Below are 17,263 nucleotides of genomic sequence, written 5' to 3' on the forward strand. Positions count from 1 at the left end.
TGCCTGTTTCCATTCAGAGCCATGAACCTGCTCCTGGAGTTAGGCGACAAAGCCAGCTCAGTCCTTTCTCACACATATAAAAGACATTGAGTACCACCCAGCTCAGTGACTAGGGCTTTCACTGGGGTCAAGTCCTTGCTCCAGGTAGAATGGGGATTTGAACTGACAGTTCCCAATTCCTGAGTAAGTGCTCTAACCACTGGGCTATAGAGCATAAGGGGGCAATAGCACCTCTTCCAGCTGTGTTGTGTGCGGGGACCTGACCCAGCATATGTGCTCTAATGTAGCTTCTGAATATATGTACTTGCAGGAATGACTGGCAGACATTTACGCGCCTAGGAGACTTTATCAGTGGAAACGTAGGAGCCTAAGGGATTTAGGTGCCTACAGAGTTGGGGGCATCTGATTGAGGGTATGAGGATCTAAATTTTGGACTTAGGCTCTCAAATAAATCTCTCTATGGAACTGGCCCCACCTGTCTATTTAAATTAATGGGAGTTCGGTACCTAACTCCAATTTTATGCCTCTGAACACTGCCCCCCAAGATCAACCTGAAGTAGGGTCAATACACATAGCACAGTCCCTAAGAGCAGGTGACATCTGAATTCATTCTTCTGATGAGGCTGCTGCACAGTATTTTTTGGGATAACACTTTTGATGTGGACCAGATGGAAAGTGGCAGCTAATGAGATCACTGAGAGAGCCACATGGGTGTTCTTTAAATCTTTATTTTCAGCCCTGACTACAACCATCTCACAAACTTTGTCTGCAGTTTATTTCAATCTTTATTCCTGACACAAATATATTGGGCTCATCTCACAGAGGTTACAGGATCCCCAAAGCTCTCAAGATAGTCAGAAACCTAACTGCAGATTTCATATAATTCATAATTAAAATGCTGTCTGTGGGGCTGCCAAAAACAACAGAGGGCTTGACAATATTCAATCCCCAGTTTTTGACAGAGAGCTTTTTTAACAAACTGTCGTCACGGTCACTTTTCTTACTCTGCCCTTTTGTTGTGACATAAAATTGGAATCAATCTATTGAACGTTCCTGTTTTGAAAGATTTAATTGATATTTGTAGGGAGTGAGAAAATCAACGTTATTGGGAAAATGCAGTAGAATGTGTAAGGAGAAATTTAACAGGGTGAAATATTTAGAGATTAAGGGAAAAAACAATTTGTGATTTTGAGGTCTTGACTCTTTTATAAAACAATAAATTACTCAAACAATCTTACTTGTAAAACCGATTAAATTATCCCTGAAGACTAATTGCATTTCTTTGCTTTTTTCCTATTTGAACTTTACTCTGAGTTTGGCAGTTCATCTCTTTCCTACTCCCTCCTTTCATTTGCCTCTCCAGTATTTTTAGCCCTGGACTTCACAACAGAGGTAGGTTGATGTAAGGCAGCATACATCGACCTAACTCTGTAAGTGTCCACACTAAAATGTAGCTGCAACCAATCTAACTACTACTGCTGCCTTTCAGAAGCCGTTCCACGATGCACCACACTGACAGTTAAGTCGCTCTTGGTGAGGTTGCACACCGCTGACACAAGGAGCATAATGTGGACATTCAAAAGTATCTTTAATTTAGGCCATGGCTACACTTGCAAATTTGCAGCGCTGCAGCAGGGTGTGAAAACACACCCTCTCCAGCACTGCAAATTGCGGCGCTGCAAAGCGCCAGTGTGGTCAAAGCCCCAGTGCTGGGAGCGCGGCTCCCAGCGCTGTACGTTATTCCCCACAGGGAGGTGGAGTACGGACAGCGCTGGGAGAGCTCTCTCCCAGCGCTGGCGCTTTGACTACACTTAGCGCTTCAAAGCGCTGCCGCGGCAGCGCTTTGAAGTGCAAGTGTAGCCATAGCCTTAGTTACTGCTGTGGCTGTATGCCAGCGTAACTTAGGTCAACTTAATTTTGTAGTGGAGACATACCCTTAGACAATAGAGAGATTTTTTCAGTTAATTTACAGACCTGATGCAGCGGAATATACCTGTGTCTTTCAGAGCCCTGTGGAATGAGAGCTCTACCAGCAGACTAAGGCTATGTCTACACTACGGACCTTACAGTGGCACAGCTGTACTGCTGCAGCTGCCCTGCTGTAGGGCCTCCCGTCTAGCTGCTCTACGCTGAGGGGAGAGAGCTCTCTTGTTGGCATAATTAAACCACCCCCAATGAGCGGTGGCATCTATGTCAGTGGGAGAGCATCTCCTGCCAACATAGCACTGTCCACACTGGCGCTTTTGTCAGTGAAACGTGCGACTGTTGGGTGTGTTTTTTCATACCCCTGACCAACAAAAGTTTTACAGACAAAAGTGCCAGGGTAGACATAGCCTATGCTTAGCAGGGAAGACTGACCTGCCACGCAAGCCAAAATAACTAGCTCCCCAGAGGCAGCTGCTTGGGAAAGGAGAGCATTCTTCCTGCTTCAGTCTGCATTTCCCCAAATTCTGTATACCAGTATAAATATTCCTGTACGGGAAGGGAAATAAGCAGTTTGTCACCTTTATACCACTATGATTGTGTCCCTACTAGGGGTTGTATCAGTAGCACTATTTAAGTAGCACATCAGTAGCACTATTTAAGTTAAAAAATCACACCGCTAAACTGAAACAGTTATACCAGTGCAAAACTTGGGGGTAAACCAGGCCTTAATATCTTGATAGGCTTTTCCTTCAGCATTTTCTTTTCTTCTGTTTCCCTCCATCTCCTCTCTTGCCTGAATTGTTCTGTCTCTCATCTTCTCAGCTCTAAAAAGTCCTCTCTCCCTCCCATTTCTGAGCTCCCTCCTTCCCCACACCCTTAACCTCTTCCTTCTCCTCCTCTTCCTTCCACAAACTCTCACCTCCTTCCCCCTTTCTCTCATTTTCCTTCCCCCTTTCCCCTCTATTGTTTGCCACCACTTGTTGCAGCTTGTTTCAAATTATACTGTAAACTTTTGGGTGCCAGAGTGAAGCTCTGTGTTTCTACAGCACCTGCCAGGGAACTGGGGGTACAACCACAATGCCCATAATAACAACCTCACAAGGAGTTTCACACAGCATTGCACATCATCTTTCCCTCTCCCCAAAGTTGCTTCATCATGGTCAGTTTAGAAATACACAGCGGATTAAAATTTATAGAATGCCTTCGTGGGACTGTGCTTACCTCCGGTTAGCATGAGGGCACATTTGCACATGCAATTGTCGTTATCGGCATCTTTAGTACTGAAATCAGCGCCATGTAAGATCAGGCTACTCTGCTTTCCTGCTGTTCCCGTGTGTCCTTTTAGATACAGCCTGAAATAGTCAAAGCAAACAGTCATATCACTAAAGGTAACAATAATGCTGGGATTGGCTTCTGCGGTGATGTACACATTGAAGGTTACAGAAACCTCACAAATGTCTTGGGTTTTGGGTCAATCCATTTGTTGTTTCAGAGGTAAGATGAAGAAATCCAGAGTATTTCAGCATATCTTCACTAGGGCATAAGTTCTGTCACTGACCAAAACTCATTACAAATTATCTAAACTGGGAAAAGGAGGAGAGAGTGAAGAGAGAGACAGAGAGGAGAGGGGGAAAGGGACAGAAAGATGAGTGAAGGGAGAGAGCAAGGCGAAAAGAAGGTATGGATTCACATGGTGGCATTGCTCATACAGGGCCCAATTTTATCCCTTTCTCTTTCTCATGCTGACTAGTACCTTAAGCTGCAAATTTCCCCAGTAATTTCAATGAGACTAATTGCAGAGTGAGGTACAATTCACTGTGACTCAGTGAACTGTTAGAATTGTGATTGTTTGAAGAATAAGGTACTACTCAGTATACCTAGAGTTGGGTGTATATTTTAGCATGACACAGTTTTGCTACACACTTAGCTTTATATTAATGTTAATGGATGTGGTGCTGCTAATCCCCAAGCACTGCACTGAAAACTTTACCCCTTCATGGTTTGAAATAGTTCCAAAATTTTTAGAAGGGACAGATGATCCAATGGTTAATGAACTAGCCAGACACCTGGGCTCAATTCCTTGCTCTGCCACAGAAAAATGATAAAAGACAAAAATACTGTATCATCCATGGGTGAACATTTTCACAGAGTGCTCTCATAAGATCTGATCTTTCAATACTTGTCCTAAAAAGAAACCCAGCTTCAAAAAGTGAGCCTGGGAACTTAAATTCATTATTTTGCTAGACAGCAAAAACTATGGGCTTAACCGGGACATTGGCTTTATGGCTCATTACAATAATTTGTAGTACACCACACTGACTGGTATCCTTAATTGCTAACATCAAGCATAACAATCTAACCCCCAATTGCCCACTTCCTTTCAAGTGGTCACCTCCAACAAGCTTTACCTCTTTTACTCAACAATTTGTCCCAACTTGTATTTAGCTCAGAATCTCTGCTTCCTTCCCCAGGCCTGAAGGAGAGCTCTGTGTAGCTTGAAAGCTTGTACCTTCCACCAACAGAAGTTGGTCCAATAAAAGATATTACCTCACCCACCTTGGTACCATACCCTCTCATACTCTGGTACCAACACTGAAAAAAATGGAGGCAAGACTAAAACATCCTACAAAATTTAAAGTATAGCTAATGCCAGAGAAACAGAAATGTCAATGCCTTGTGCTGTTGTTCAATCATAGTATCAATTAGCTGATTTTTCTTTAGCATATTACTTCACCAAGGGATATCTGAGCTTTGGGACAATTTAGTCTAAGTGCTGGCTTTGCTCACGTTCATTTCTTTGTTTCATATCAACAACCAAAAGCCTGGAATTAGTGCTGTCTACATTCACTAGGCTAGATGCTGATGACTTATTTTGCTAGTTGTGCTTAATTGTTTGCAGAGCAAAATAAATTTCCCTGAGGTTGTGTTGATAGAAAAATTACTCCAGTGCATGATATCTATGAGCTTGCATTCAACTGCCACCCAGAATCAGTGCGGCAGCAGCACCAAGCTCACAGACGGCTTATGTCAGTTAAAAAAACCAGTGAATGCTGTTTTCCTCAATCAGGAAAGACAGTGCTGGCCAGATCATTTTATTAACAAACCACACCATAAACTCACTTAGTCCCAATAAAATCATACATATACTACAACAGAATGACAAATCACTGAGCAATAGGAGCTGTCTGTGGTTTGCTTTTCCTTGGAGGAGCAGGGTATTAGGGTTATTTACAAGCTTATGCTCCTATGCTCATATTTTATAAACATCCTACTCAGCAAGATTAAGACCTCAGCATTGTGAGCTGACTTTTCCATGGCGCCGTTTGTTTAGTAGCTAGAGGAGGGTAAAGCTTAACTATAAAACTGAAGTAAGCAGATGTGGCAGGTATCTCATATTCAGTACTACAGATTCAGTAGATTCGGTACTACTTTCCAGGGTTGTGCGACACCTCAACACCACTTCCCTTAGCGTGAGGAATCTTGTGTGTGCCCATTGTGGATCAGCTCTCTGGCAACACAAGGTCTGCCTTCTAGGTCTTGGCAGACCTTGCTCTCTCTGTACTGTGAAAGGCTCACATCAACCCCCGAAGTCCTCCAAGTGTCCCTCTGGGGTGCTCAGACCTGTTCCATGGAACACTCTCAGACCTCGTAGATCCGCTATCTCCAAAGGAATAGTACACGCACCAGCTTGTAAGAGTTAGCTCAGGATCATCGTTTTACTCAGCATACAGCACTTAGATGTAGTTACAGTGTAAACAAGAATAAGTTTATTATCAAAGAACAGAGATTCCAGTGAAAAAGAGTGAGACCATTGGAAACAAATAGTTAAAACGAAATTATAATGCACTTTCTGGAGACTAAACTTAATTAACAAGGCCTTCCCCAATCTCCTATATGATAGCTAGGGCCCTACCAAATTCATGGCCATGAAAAATGTATTACGGACCATGAAATCTGGTCTCCCCCGTGCAATCTGGTCTTTTTTGTGTTTTTACCCGATACTATACAGATTGCATAGGGGAGACCAGCATTTCTCAAATTGAGGGTCCTGATCCAAAAGGGAGTTGCAGTGGTGTTACCAGGTTATTTTAGGGGAGTCATGGTATTGACACCCTTACTTCTGCACTGCCTTCAGAACTGAGTGACCGGAAAGCAGCGGCTGTTGGCCAGGCACACAGCTCTCAAGGCAGCGCCCTGCCAGCAGCTGCACAGAGGTAAGGGTGGCAATACCATACCATGTCACTCTTACTTCTGTGCTGATGCCTTCAGAGCTGGGTGAATGGAGAGTAGCGGCTGCTGACTGAGGGCCCAGCTCTGCAGGAAGCAGCGCAGAAGTAAAGGTGGCAATACCATACCATACCATCCTTACTTCTGTGTTGCTGCTGGCAGCGGCTTTGGCTTCAGAGACAGGCTCCCAGCCAGCAGCCACCACTCTCCAGCTGCCAAGCCAGCAGCAGCAGCGCAGAAGTAAGGGTAGCAGTACTTCCACCCCTCCCTACAATAACCTTGTGACCCTTCCCTCCCAAACTCCTTTTTGGGTCAGGATCCCTGCCATTACAACACCAAGAAATTTCAGATTTAAATAGCGGAATAATGAAATTTACGATTTAAAAAATCCTATGACCATCAAATTGACCAAAATGGACCGAGAATTTGGTAGATCCCTAATTATACTCTACCCCCAAGTTCTTTCCCCAGTGTTTTCAGCCACTTTGGTTGTGATCCCTTCTCATAAGATCAAGTCTTTTGACCGCTTGTCCTCACAGACTGAAGGAATAAATGGGGGTTCATCTGCACCCCTTAGAAATAGTCCCTTCAATGCTGTTTTAGTTTGCAAAAAGGATATCCCCCCAAACACATACAACCTCAGTGGCTTCTTTTTTCCTGTGTGCTTTCATATTGTTTTCAAATCCCACTATTAGGGGATGTGACTCAGTATGTAAATGAGCCTCCATTGTAAAGCTTACAATACTTAATTTGCATGTAGCCAGAGATATAAATGTTGGTACCTTTTCGCTGGTGGAACCTTACATGCTTTAAGAACATAGTTTTTGTATAGATACAGAACTCCTTAAATATCACCTGTACATATATCTTACAGTGATTAAGAGGACCAGTATGACACTAACTTTCATTAGAGACCTTACATGACATTCTTTGGTGAACGAAAATACAAATACCAGACCAAAGGAATCTCTGTAGCTCTTATGTCCTCTGCCAGTTGGCACCAAGTGGTCCATGGGTCACAACACAATGATTTAGCTGGGAATTGGTCTTGCTTTGAGCAGGGGGTTGGACTAGATCACCTCCTGAAGTCCTTTCCAACCCTGATATTCTATGAACAGATGAACCAAAGGAGTAAAATACTATTTAGAGTGAACTGGGCTATCAGAATATTCCCCTAAATGGTTAGTTCCCCTACCTCTGGGTTACATTTGGAACCATTTTAAAGTAAGTATTAATTTCCAAAACCATAAAGACACCGATCAGCCAGCTCCATGAATAATATATTTCATACAGACTACATTTAAAAATAGCTAGTTAAATACTAGGGGGGATTAGCATTTATTGACAGTACATCACTGAAGTAATACAATATCAAATAACACTGATAACATTACAAGGTGAGATTTTCAAAAGCCCCCAAGTGATTCAGGTGTACAAGTCCCATTGACTTCTGCTGAAAAATAACGGAGGTGCTTTGGAAAATCCCACTTCTACAGTCCTTTCCATCTGCTAAAGAACTGTAAACCCCACAAATGACACAGTGTGATTTTGGAATTAGACACCTAACCACACTGTGTTTCAATGTCCTCAGCTGTAAAACAGGGGTGATGAAATGTATACCCACCTTAATAAAGGGTTTCAGAGTCTTGGACGAAAGTGCTAAGGGCTAGATTGAACCTTTAAGCTCCATTCTAAATTAACAGGCAGAACCTCACTTCTCTGTCCCAGGGCAGAATGAACTCAGTGTTAAAGTTCCTTCTCTCTTGCTATTGGGCAGGAGAGGAATTAAAAGGGTGCCCTCACAGCTGCCAAGCCACAGTGTGGATGCCAGACCCAGGACTACTCCTGCCTCCTGCCCACTTGCTCATATAGGGAGTTTCTAGAGAATAAAGGCTGCATCGCACACTGGAGCCAGACCCAAGATGTGGGCAGGGTTAGAGTGAGTGAAGCTGTACTCCATGCTTAGGTAAGAGAAGAACACCTTTAGCCTAATGTGAGTGTGCAGGCCTATCAAAATAACAACAAATAAACTATTAGGTATGGCAAACCAGCAGGAACTGAAAACATGCACATGTAATATAATAAACCTCTAGGTTAACTGTTTCTATGTAGCTTTCATATTAAATTCTAAGACCATCATGAAAAAGACAGCTGGCTACTGGCATTCATTTAGAGAATCCATCACAAGCATTTAATGTCAGTCTTCATTCTTATAACTCATATACAATAACTTTCCTATATTATGTGCTGTAAATAGGGTCAGGGCATTGAAAAATTCTGCAACTGTTACCTTTTATCTGGAATTACTTAGAAATTGCAGCATTTTTTCCACATGATTTTGTGCATTGGCAGCTTGGGGTCTATATAAACAGAACTTCTAGCGAGAGGCAATCTCCTAAGCATGTTTTGCTTTTCATCATTTCTACTGTGTGACACAACTTGATTATCTTCAATACTTGAAACCAAAACAAAGAATATTGTGTGGAAAGCACAGATCTGAAAAGTGTTACTCAAACATCTGCAGAGTAGTCTGAAAAGCCATTTAAAATTTACTCCATAAACTTTGCCTTTTGAAGTGATTAGATTGCCTGAAATTCTTCTCCCAAAAATACACAAGTTAGCTGCAGCCACAGCGTGTTTGGTGAGTTTAACATGCCTCAGGCACAGGAGACAAGCACATACCATGCGGTGGTGATTCTCTGTACTGGGCTGACAGCATCCTGTGGCTCTGAGCACCTTTTGCCTTGAGGTGGTGAGCACTGAAGTTGGCACTCCTGTCCACAGGCTGTAATACTGGCTGCACGGGTGACCCACCTTCATCCCTTTTCTGTGTTAGGAGGTCACAAACTTACCCAAATTGCTCTGGGCAAAACACTTCTGCTCAGGCTTTGTGAGGGATGCAGAAATTGTCCTAGTGTAAAGTATCAGGGGGCAGCCATGTTAGTCTGTATCCACAAAAACAACAATGAGTCTGGTGGCACCTTAAAGACTAAGATTTATTTGGGCATAAGCTTTCGTGGGTAAAAACCCTCACTTCTTGCATCTGAAGAAGTGAGGTTCTTTTAACCCACAAAAGCTTATGCCCAAATGAATCTGTTAGTCTTTAAGGTGCCACCGGACTCCTTGTTGTCCTAGTGTAAGTAAATCTAAAACAAATCCCACAATTTTTTTTCAAAACCAGATGCGGAAGCTAGCAGGAAGGGATTTACTGAGGAAGGGGCATTAATTCTGGAAGGGCAACTACAATAGCCATGCACAGCAGAGAAAGGTGAAAGCTATTAGAGTGAAGCAGAAAAGAAACTGGAAGATCAGGTGAAAGTTGTCAAAAGCCACTTCTATCAACACTGTTCTCTCAAAACCTTGAGGTTTTCTAATTTGTTTACCATCTTTGAATTATTAAAATATCTCACTACCTCTCCTACTGTTCTTGCTATGGTCATTAAACTGAAGATACCATCCAGCTGAAGGACAGAAGAGAGTCACTGCTGGTTGCCAGTTTGAGAAAACCAGTAATATTACTTAAGAACACCAAGTGACACTGAATACTGCCCATTCCCAATATTGCTCCAACCTCAAGCAACAATTTTCATGGTAGTTCAGAAGAACTTTTATTTAGCTTTATTTTATTCCTGTTGTACTCTAGCTCTGCAAACAGTAAGCAATCTTATGTTTATAAACATTAAAATATCTGAACAATAAAATCTTAGATACTGACAGGTTGAACAGATTTTTATTTGGGCACTGAACATTCTTGCTGCAGTACATGGAACTATTTTTTCTTTCTCACAGAAAGAAAATGCAAAATGACCGCCATGCTTCTCTCTGCTGCTTAGTTCAGTTTGACATAATTCTTTGACATTAGCACAGCTCCCTACACATACCCTTGTGCCTGTTAATACAAGCAAAATTTACCAGCCATCAGTAAATGTAAGCAGCAATCTATATCCTTTAGTATACTGAGTCACAAAATGGATATGCCATCTGTAAAGGTAAAATGATAATATAATGCCTGCAGATGGAAGGCAATGCATGCCTGCAATGTGCAGCAGTGAAATTATATTAATGACTTGAGAAGGAATTTTGTTTTGTTTGTTTTTTTAGGGCATGTTGTATATTGCACATCCAGGAAAAGGTTTTGAATGGCCTGTTATGGATACAGAAGTAGCTATGTCACTGCTTATACAAAAATGATGTTTATTCTGGCCAGGGAAGAAGCAAGTGTATACAGCTTCTACTAATTGTAGTACAGACTACAGTACACATGTTCCAGAACTGTTCTCTACAATACACAGTGTTGCTAAGTTCAGAGTTGATCTCAGTATCACAGTGCTAGAAGAGAAGTTGATGTTCCATGGTTAATTAGAGCAGCCCGTATCTAAAGAACTGTAACAATCACATTTGTTTGGAGACCAGAACTGTCTGCTCACAGCCCAGCCTCTCAGTCACCACAAAGGCTGGAAGACTTGAGCTAATGCATAGTGCTGGACAAAAACAAAATTCTGGTGAAACTGTTTTTTGACAGCAAATTGGATAAACAAAATTGTCAACAAAAAGTATCTACTTTTTTGTGGAAAATTTAATTTTTTTGTTCGAAGCTCAAAAGGTTTTGGTTTTCAGGTGAAAGTCTTTTTAGTTTTGGTTGAAAATCTGAAATTTTCCACAGAAAGAAAATCCTATATTTTTCTGACCAGCTCTACTAATCAGTGCTGACTATATCCAAGGACTTCCTGTTCTGCAGGAACTACAGCTTTTTCAAAAATGCATTACTGTGTACTGTGGGCTGAACTAGTTTCCAAAGGAAGGGGTCTGTCCAAATTGCAGCCTTCAGGAAACTGTAGATGCGCAATACCCTAAACAGAGACATAAACATGTACATAAACTAAGATGACGCTAATTGTTTTGATAGTGCTAGAGCTGGATGAACGAGTTAAAAAAAAAACCTGATCTGACCATTTGCCCAGAACTCAAACAAAGCCAAGTTTGAAGAGGTTTGGTTAATTTAATGTAACAATATTTCCCCTCACCCCTCTACACTTCTTGGTTTTGGCTGGAGCAAGAAGGAAAAACGCCAAAATATGTTCTCATGGGATTTTCAACACAAAAACACAGGGAACCTCAAAAGAAAACCTACTCTTGAAAAGTTTCCAAGGTTTGGATAAGTAGCCAGACATTCTGATGCTTATCTTTACTGAACTGCTGAACTTTCTGAGGTTTGCTTATTATTCTTATTAATAGCTGAAGTCCACTCATTAAGGGTCCCATCCTACACCCATTGAAATCAATGGAAAAACTTTCATTGGTTTCAATGGGCATGGGACTGGGCTCTTATTTTACTTGTATGTGGCCTAATCCTGCTTCATCTGACTTCAGTATATCGGTATTAGGCAGAGAGAGAAATAACTGTTTGAAAAAGATTCACAAATCTAGTTTGCTAACACATACAGATACATCGTAACCATGGTAGAGTTAATGTGATGTCCATTTCAGTTATAGGTTTTCATTCAGTAGCAGCCAATTGTCTCCTATTGTCAAGGTTTACCAAACATTATCACAGTTACCTACTTTAGGTACAGTGAAACCACTGGAAATTTCAAATATCACCATGTGGTAAATGTTAGCAAATGTGAACTTTTACAATGGTGACAACTGCCGAGATACTTACCACAAAAGCCTGTGTATCAACTAGCTCTCTAGTTACCGTGCAGTAACAATATGCATGAAAAAATAATGTCACTGTAGTTACAGTTACAATAAAAGTACTTATCTCACTAGCACAGGCGTCTAATGTATTGACATAATTGTGTCAATAATATGTGTTTCTTAATAGTCATCGTGTATTGGTATTACATCTTTGTTTCTGTATATGTTATTTCATTGTAAAGTGTTACATGAAATTTCCTGAAATGTTTGTGATTAGAAGGAAATTTACTTGTATCATCAGATACAGTAGGACTTCAATCATTTACACTTGGTGTGTGTGAAAACTATGGCATGTGGGATAACAAAGTGATGGACTCTTTCCACTTCTCAGAAAAGATTTAATAGCAGACTCTTGTAGTGATGTATCATAATAATTATTACTTCTAACAAAACATACTACAGAACATTTAGTTCTATTGTATAAAGCATTATCATAAATAATTAGACCTAAATTCATATGAGCAATTTACTCAGTGCCAATAATAACATAGTTTTCTATATATAGGGCATGACTGTGGTAATACTATGGTATCTGATGGGAAATGCTGACTTTTTAATTATGACCATGGTACACGGTAAACCCTACAATTTAAATTTCTGTGGAAAAAACTAGTATGTGGTCATGTAATTAAAGATGTCATGATAGTGTATAAAACATAAGAAGAACGGCAATACTGAGTCAGACCAATGGCTCATCTAGTCTAGTATCCTGTCTTTTAATTGTGGCCAGTGCCAAATGCTTGAGAGGGAGTGAACAGGACAGGGTACTTTCTGGAGTGATCCATCCCTTGTGATCCAGTCATCACTTCCCCCAGTCAGAGATTTAGGGACATGCAGAGCATGGGGTTGGGTGTCTGACCTTCTTGGCTAGTAACCATTGATGGACCTATCCTCCATGACCTTATCTAATTTTTTTTAATACAGTTATACTTTTGGACTTCGGATTATTCCTTGGCAATGAGTTCCACAGGTTTACACTGTGTTGTGTGAAGAGGCCTTTCCTTTTGTGTGTATTAAACCTGCTGCCCATTAACTTCATTGGGTGACCTCCCCCACCCCCCGGTCATGCATGTGTTATGTGAAGGGGTAAATAACACTTTCTTATTCAGTTTCTCCACACCATTTATGACTTTATAGACCTCTGTCATACCCACACTCAATCATCTCTTTTCTAAGCTGAATAGTCCCAGTCATTTTAATCTCTCCTCATATGGATCCCTGATCATTTTTTGTTGATCTTCTCCTTAATTTTTCCAATTCTAATATATCGTTTTAGAGGTGGGGCAACCAGAACTGCATACAGTGTTCAAGGTGTGGGCATAAACATGGATTTGTATAGTGGCATTATCATATTTTCTGTCTTCTTATCTAACAATTTCCTAATGGTTCCTAATATTCTATTAGTGCTTTCGTCTGCTGCTACATGTTGAGCGGATGTTTTCAGAGAACTATCCACGATAATTCCAAGATCTCTTTCTTGATTGGTAACAGCTTATTTAGGTCCCATTTGTAAGTATAGCTGAGATTTCCAATGTGCATTACTTTGCACTTATCAACATTGAATTTCAGCTGCCATTTTGTTGTCCAGTCACCCAGTTTAGCGAGATCCCTTTGTAACTCTTTGAAGTCAGTTTGGAATTTTTAAATAATTTTGACTCATCTGCAAATCTCTACAATTTATTATTCATCACCTTTTCCAGATCATTTATGAGTGTGTTGAACAGCACAGGTCCCAGTACAGTTCTTGGGGGGACCCTGCTATTTACCACTTTCCATTGTGAAAACTGGCCATTTAGTTCCACTCTTTGTTTCCTATCTTTTAATCAGTTACTGATTCATCAGAACCCCCTTCCCTCTTAGCTCACGACTCCTTATTTTGCTTGAGAACCTTTGGTGAGGGGCCTTGTCAAAGGCTTTCTTAATGTCCAAGTACACTACGTCAACTGGCTCACCCTTATCAACTTATTTATTGACCAACACCCCCCCCACCACACCTCCCAAAGAATTCTGATATATTGGCAAGGCATGATTTCCCTTTACAAAAGCCCCCAACATATCATGTTCATCTATGAGTCTGATAATTCTATTCTTTACTAGGGTTTCAAACAGTTTGCCTGGTACTGAAGTTAGGCTTACCGGCCTGTAATTTCAAGGATTGCCTCTGGAGCCTTTTAAAAAACCCAGCATCACATTAGCTATTTGCCATTTATGTGGTGTAGAGGCTGATTTGAATGATAGATTACATAGCACAGTTAGTAGTTCTGGAATTTCATATTTGAATTCCTTCAGAACTCTTGGGTGAATACCATCTGGTCCTGGCAACTTATTATTGCTTAATTTATCAACTTGTCCAAAACCTCAAGGTTTTGGTACACATGATGGGGGCAAATTAAATTTGCAGAGGCAACCTTAATTCTGGCATTGCCTAATTTTTGAGTGCTTGACTTTGCAACCTTAATAATGTTCTTTTAATGCAGATTTTTGGTGTATAATTTCTGAGAGTTTTAAAGAAGTAAACTAGGGGGAAAAAAACCACTCAATCACATGGCTTCATATTGACACCCAGATGGTCATCCCCAGAGCTGGAACCTTTAGAACCACTGCACAGACTTCTATCACTTGAACTAATGGAATAACTGATAGCAATAGTAGATTGTCATCCTCTATATGGACCAGCACTAGAGGTGACAAGACACATACACTTTGTCAGTGGATTTCACAGATATTTGCTGACAGCAGAGGAATGTGCTGTGGTGTGCACAGAATCTTTGGCCCCTTCCCTCTGAGCTTGATGCCTTGTGCTCTGCTACCTCCAACCCATCTCTGTCCCAGTCCTGTCTCTTTCCCACACCTGGATCCTGCCCCAGTCCCATCTCCTTTCATATGCAGTCCTAGTCTCTACTCCTCAGGCGACTCATCCCAGTCTTCTTGACCAGCCAGTCCTAGTTTCTCCTCTTAGGATCATTGTTTGAGTCCCAGTTTTCCCCTTCTAGTCTCTTCCTCGTCCTCAGCCACAGTCTCCTTGCCTAACCAGTCCCAGTTTACCCGTCCCAGATCCTTGTCTGATGTTTCTCCCTTTCCTACCACTGGCTCCTAGTTCTAGTCTCCCGCCCTTGGGTCTTGAACCAGCTTCAGTTTCCCTCCAAACAATCTTCCCACATTCTTCCTCCAGTCTCCCCCTCCTTGGCTCCTTGATCCAGTCTGCTTGTCCATCCAGTCCCATTGTCCCCCCACATCCCAGCTCCTTTTCAGTTCTGCTTCTCTTTTCACCCGCCCCAGTCCCCTCACTGGCTTTTAGTCACAGTCTCCTTAGTCATCCAGTCCCACTCTTCTCCTCCCTTCAGCTCCTCATCCAGTGTGCGTGTTCCCCCCTAAATGACTCCCAGTCATTCCCCCTTCCAATTCCAATTCCCAGTCTCCCTTCTTATACCCAGTCCCAGCCTCCCCACCAGCCAGTCTTCCAGTCTCAGTCTCATCAGAGTCCATGACCCAATCTACTTCTTTCCCTGCTCCTACTGGATTTAGCTTTTGTCCCCTCTGCATACAGATCAGAGTGCTCCTCATCCTAGGTGTCACAGGGGGTCAGAAAGAGCACAAAGGGAGGCTTTCTGCTCTCAGTTCCAGTGTGTGGCCCCACTCAGGCCTGGAAGAGCTGAGAGCAGCCATTAGAGGGAAAGTTCTTCTGAGCTCCTGTAGTCCTGGGCTGGAGATTGGTGAGTTGCTCTGTGGGGATGGCCTATGCGCATTGTGGTCAGCACTAGGAGCTGTGATGGGCTCAAGCATGCTCAGCGGAGATGGAATCTTGGGAGATTTTTAGCTGCTAAAATCAAAGAAATCTCTACAACGGTTTATTGTTTGGTCAAATTTGGGTAGATTTGCCATGGGATGAAAAAAGGCACATCCCTGACACAAAGGTAATTCCTCCCTTCCCCGGGCCAAATTTCAAATCCTTGCTGCAGAGCATGGGGGAACTACAATGGTTAAAAAAAGTTGTCTGAGTTTTTTATTATGGGCAAGACAATGTATTTTTTCCTAGCCACCTTTCTGGAAACAACTAAACTATAATTTCCCCAAATAATTCAATCTGCGGCAGATGCCCAGCATGGAAAATTTTAGCCTGAATGACTAAAGTTTGGCAAAATTATAAGCAACTGAAAACAGGGTCTTATAAAGGGAGTGTCAGGCACAGGGCTGGCTCCAGACACCAGCAAAGGAAGCAGGTGCTTGGAGCAGTCAATAGAAAGGGGCGGCAGTCTGTCCGTTGTTGGGGCGGCATGTCCGGGTCTGTGGTGGCAATTCGGTGGCGGGTCCGTCTGTCCTTTGCTTCCTCTTTGGCGGCACTTTGGCGGCTGCTCAGTCTTTTTTTTTTTTCTTTGCTGCCATCACCACTTGGGGTGGCAAAAAAGCTGGAGCCAGCCCTGGTCAGGCAACTTAATAATAGCCCAGGGGTCGGCAACCTCTAGCACGCAGCTCGCGTGGCCCTGGTGGGCCAGGCCAGTTTGTTTACATGCCGTGTCTGCAGGTTCAGCTGATCGCAGCTCCCACTGGCTGCAGTTCGCTGCTCCAGGCCAATGGGGGCTGCAGGAAGTGGCGCGGGCTGAGGTATGTGCTGGCCGTGGCTTCCCGTCACCCCCATTGTCCTGGAATGGCGAACCGTGGCCAGTGGGAGCTGCGATCAGCCGAACCTGCGGACGTGGCAGGTAAACAAACTGGCCCGGCTGGCCAGGGTGCTTACCCTGGCGAGCTGCGTGCCAGAGGTTGCCAATCCCTGTAATAGATAGTACTACAAGCCCTGCCTCTAATATAGCTGGTTGCAAAAACAGGGCAAGTGTAAAAGAAAAAATCACCCTACCGTTTTTTGCCTAATTTTTTAAATTGAAAAGTGCTGACCTGTTCTATAGTTGGTTGAAAAATACAGGGTGGGGTGTGTGTGTGTGAGAGAGAGAGAGAGAGAGAGAGTGAGAATTTTAGTCTTTGTTTTTCTGTTTTTTCCCTTTAATTTTAGTGGAAATTGAAAAATGAAAATTTTCATGAAAAGCATGAAATTTGAAAAATGTTTATCTGCTTTATTTCTAAGCAATGTAACTACTGTAAAGTTAAGTCATGCACATTGCAACACTAATATAAATACAGTTTAATTAATGTATCATGCTTTCAAGTAAATATGTATTTGTGTGCTTGTAAAAACCTAACTACATTATGACTATTATGAAGCTTTGTGTGTTTGAATTAGAATCTGAATTGGAACCTAACACTATATGCTGCACAATGGGCCTGATTCAATGTTTATTAAAAGCAGTGGAAAGACTGCCATTGACTTAACGAGTGTCCAATGTGTGCAACAGTTGAATAGGTCCAACAGCTAAAATCTCTTCTCTTAACTCAGATAAAAATATTCAGTAGATCGTGT

General features: G+C 42.1%; 1 protein-coding gene across 3 annotated transcripts in view; it reads right to left on the reverse strand.

The window, feature by feature from the left end:
- ANGPT1 (angiopoietin 1) overlaps nucleotides 1–17,263 on the reverse strand; it is a 275,560-nt gene that overhangs the window by 9,072 nt on the left and 249,225 nt on the right. For all 3 annotated transcript variants that reach the window (XM_039526223.1, XM_039526224.1, XM_039526222.1), the window contains one exon: nucleotides 3,148–3,278. In XM_039526223.1, coding sequence (XP_039382157.1) covers nucleotides 3,148–3,278 — 131 coding nt within the window. The remainder of the gene's footprint in view (nucleotides 1–3,147; nucleotides 3,279–17,263) is intronic.

Source organism: Mauremys reevesii, linkage group 2 (genome assembly GCF_016161935.1).
Source record: "Mauremys reevesii isolate NIE-2019 linkage group 2, ASM1616193v1, whole genome shotgun sequence".
NCBI classification, from domain to species: Eukaryota; Metazoa; Chordata; order Testudines; family Geoemydidae; genus Mauremys; species Mauremys reevesii.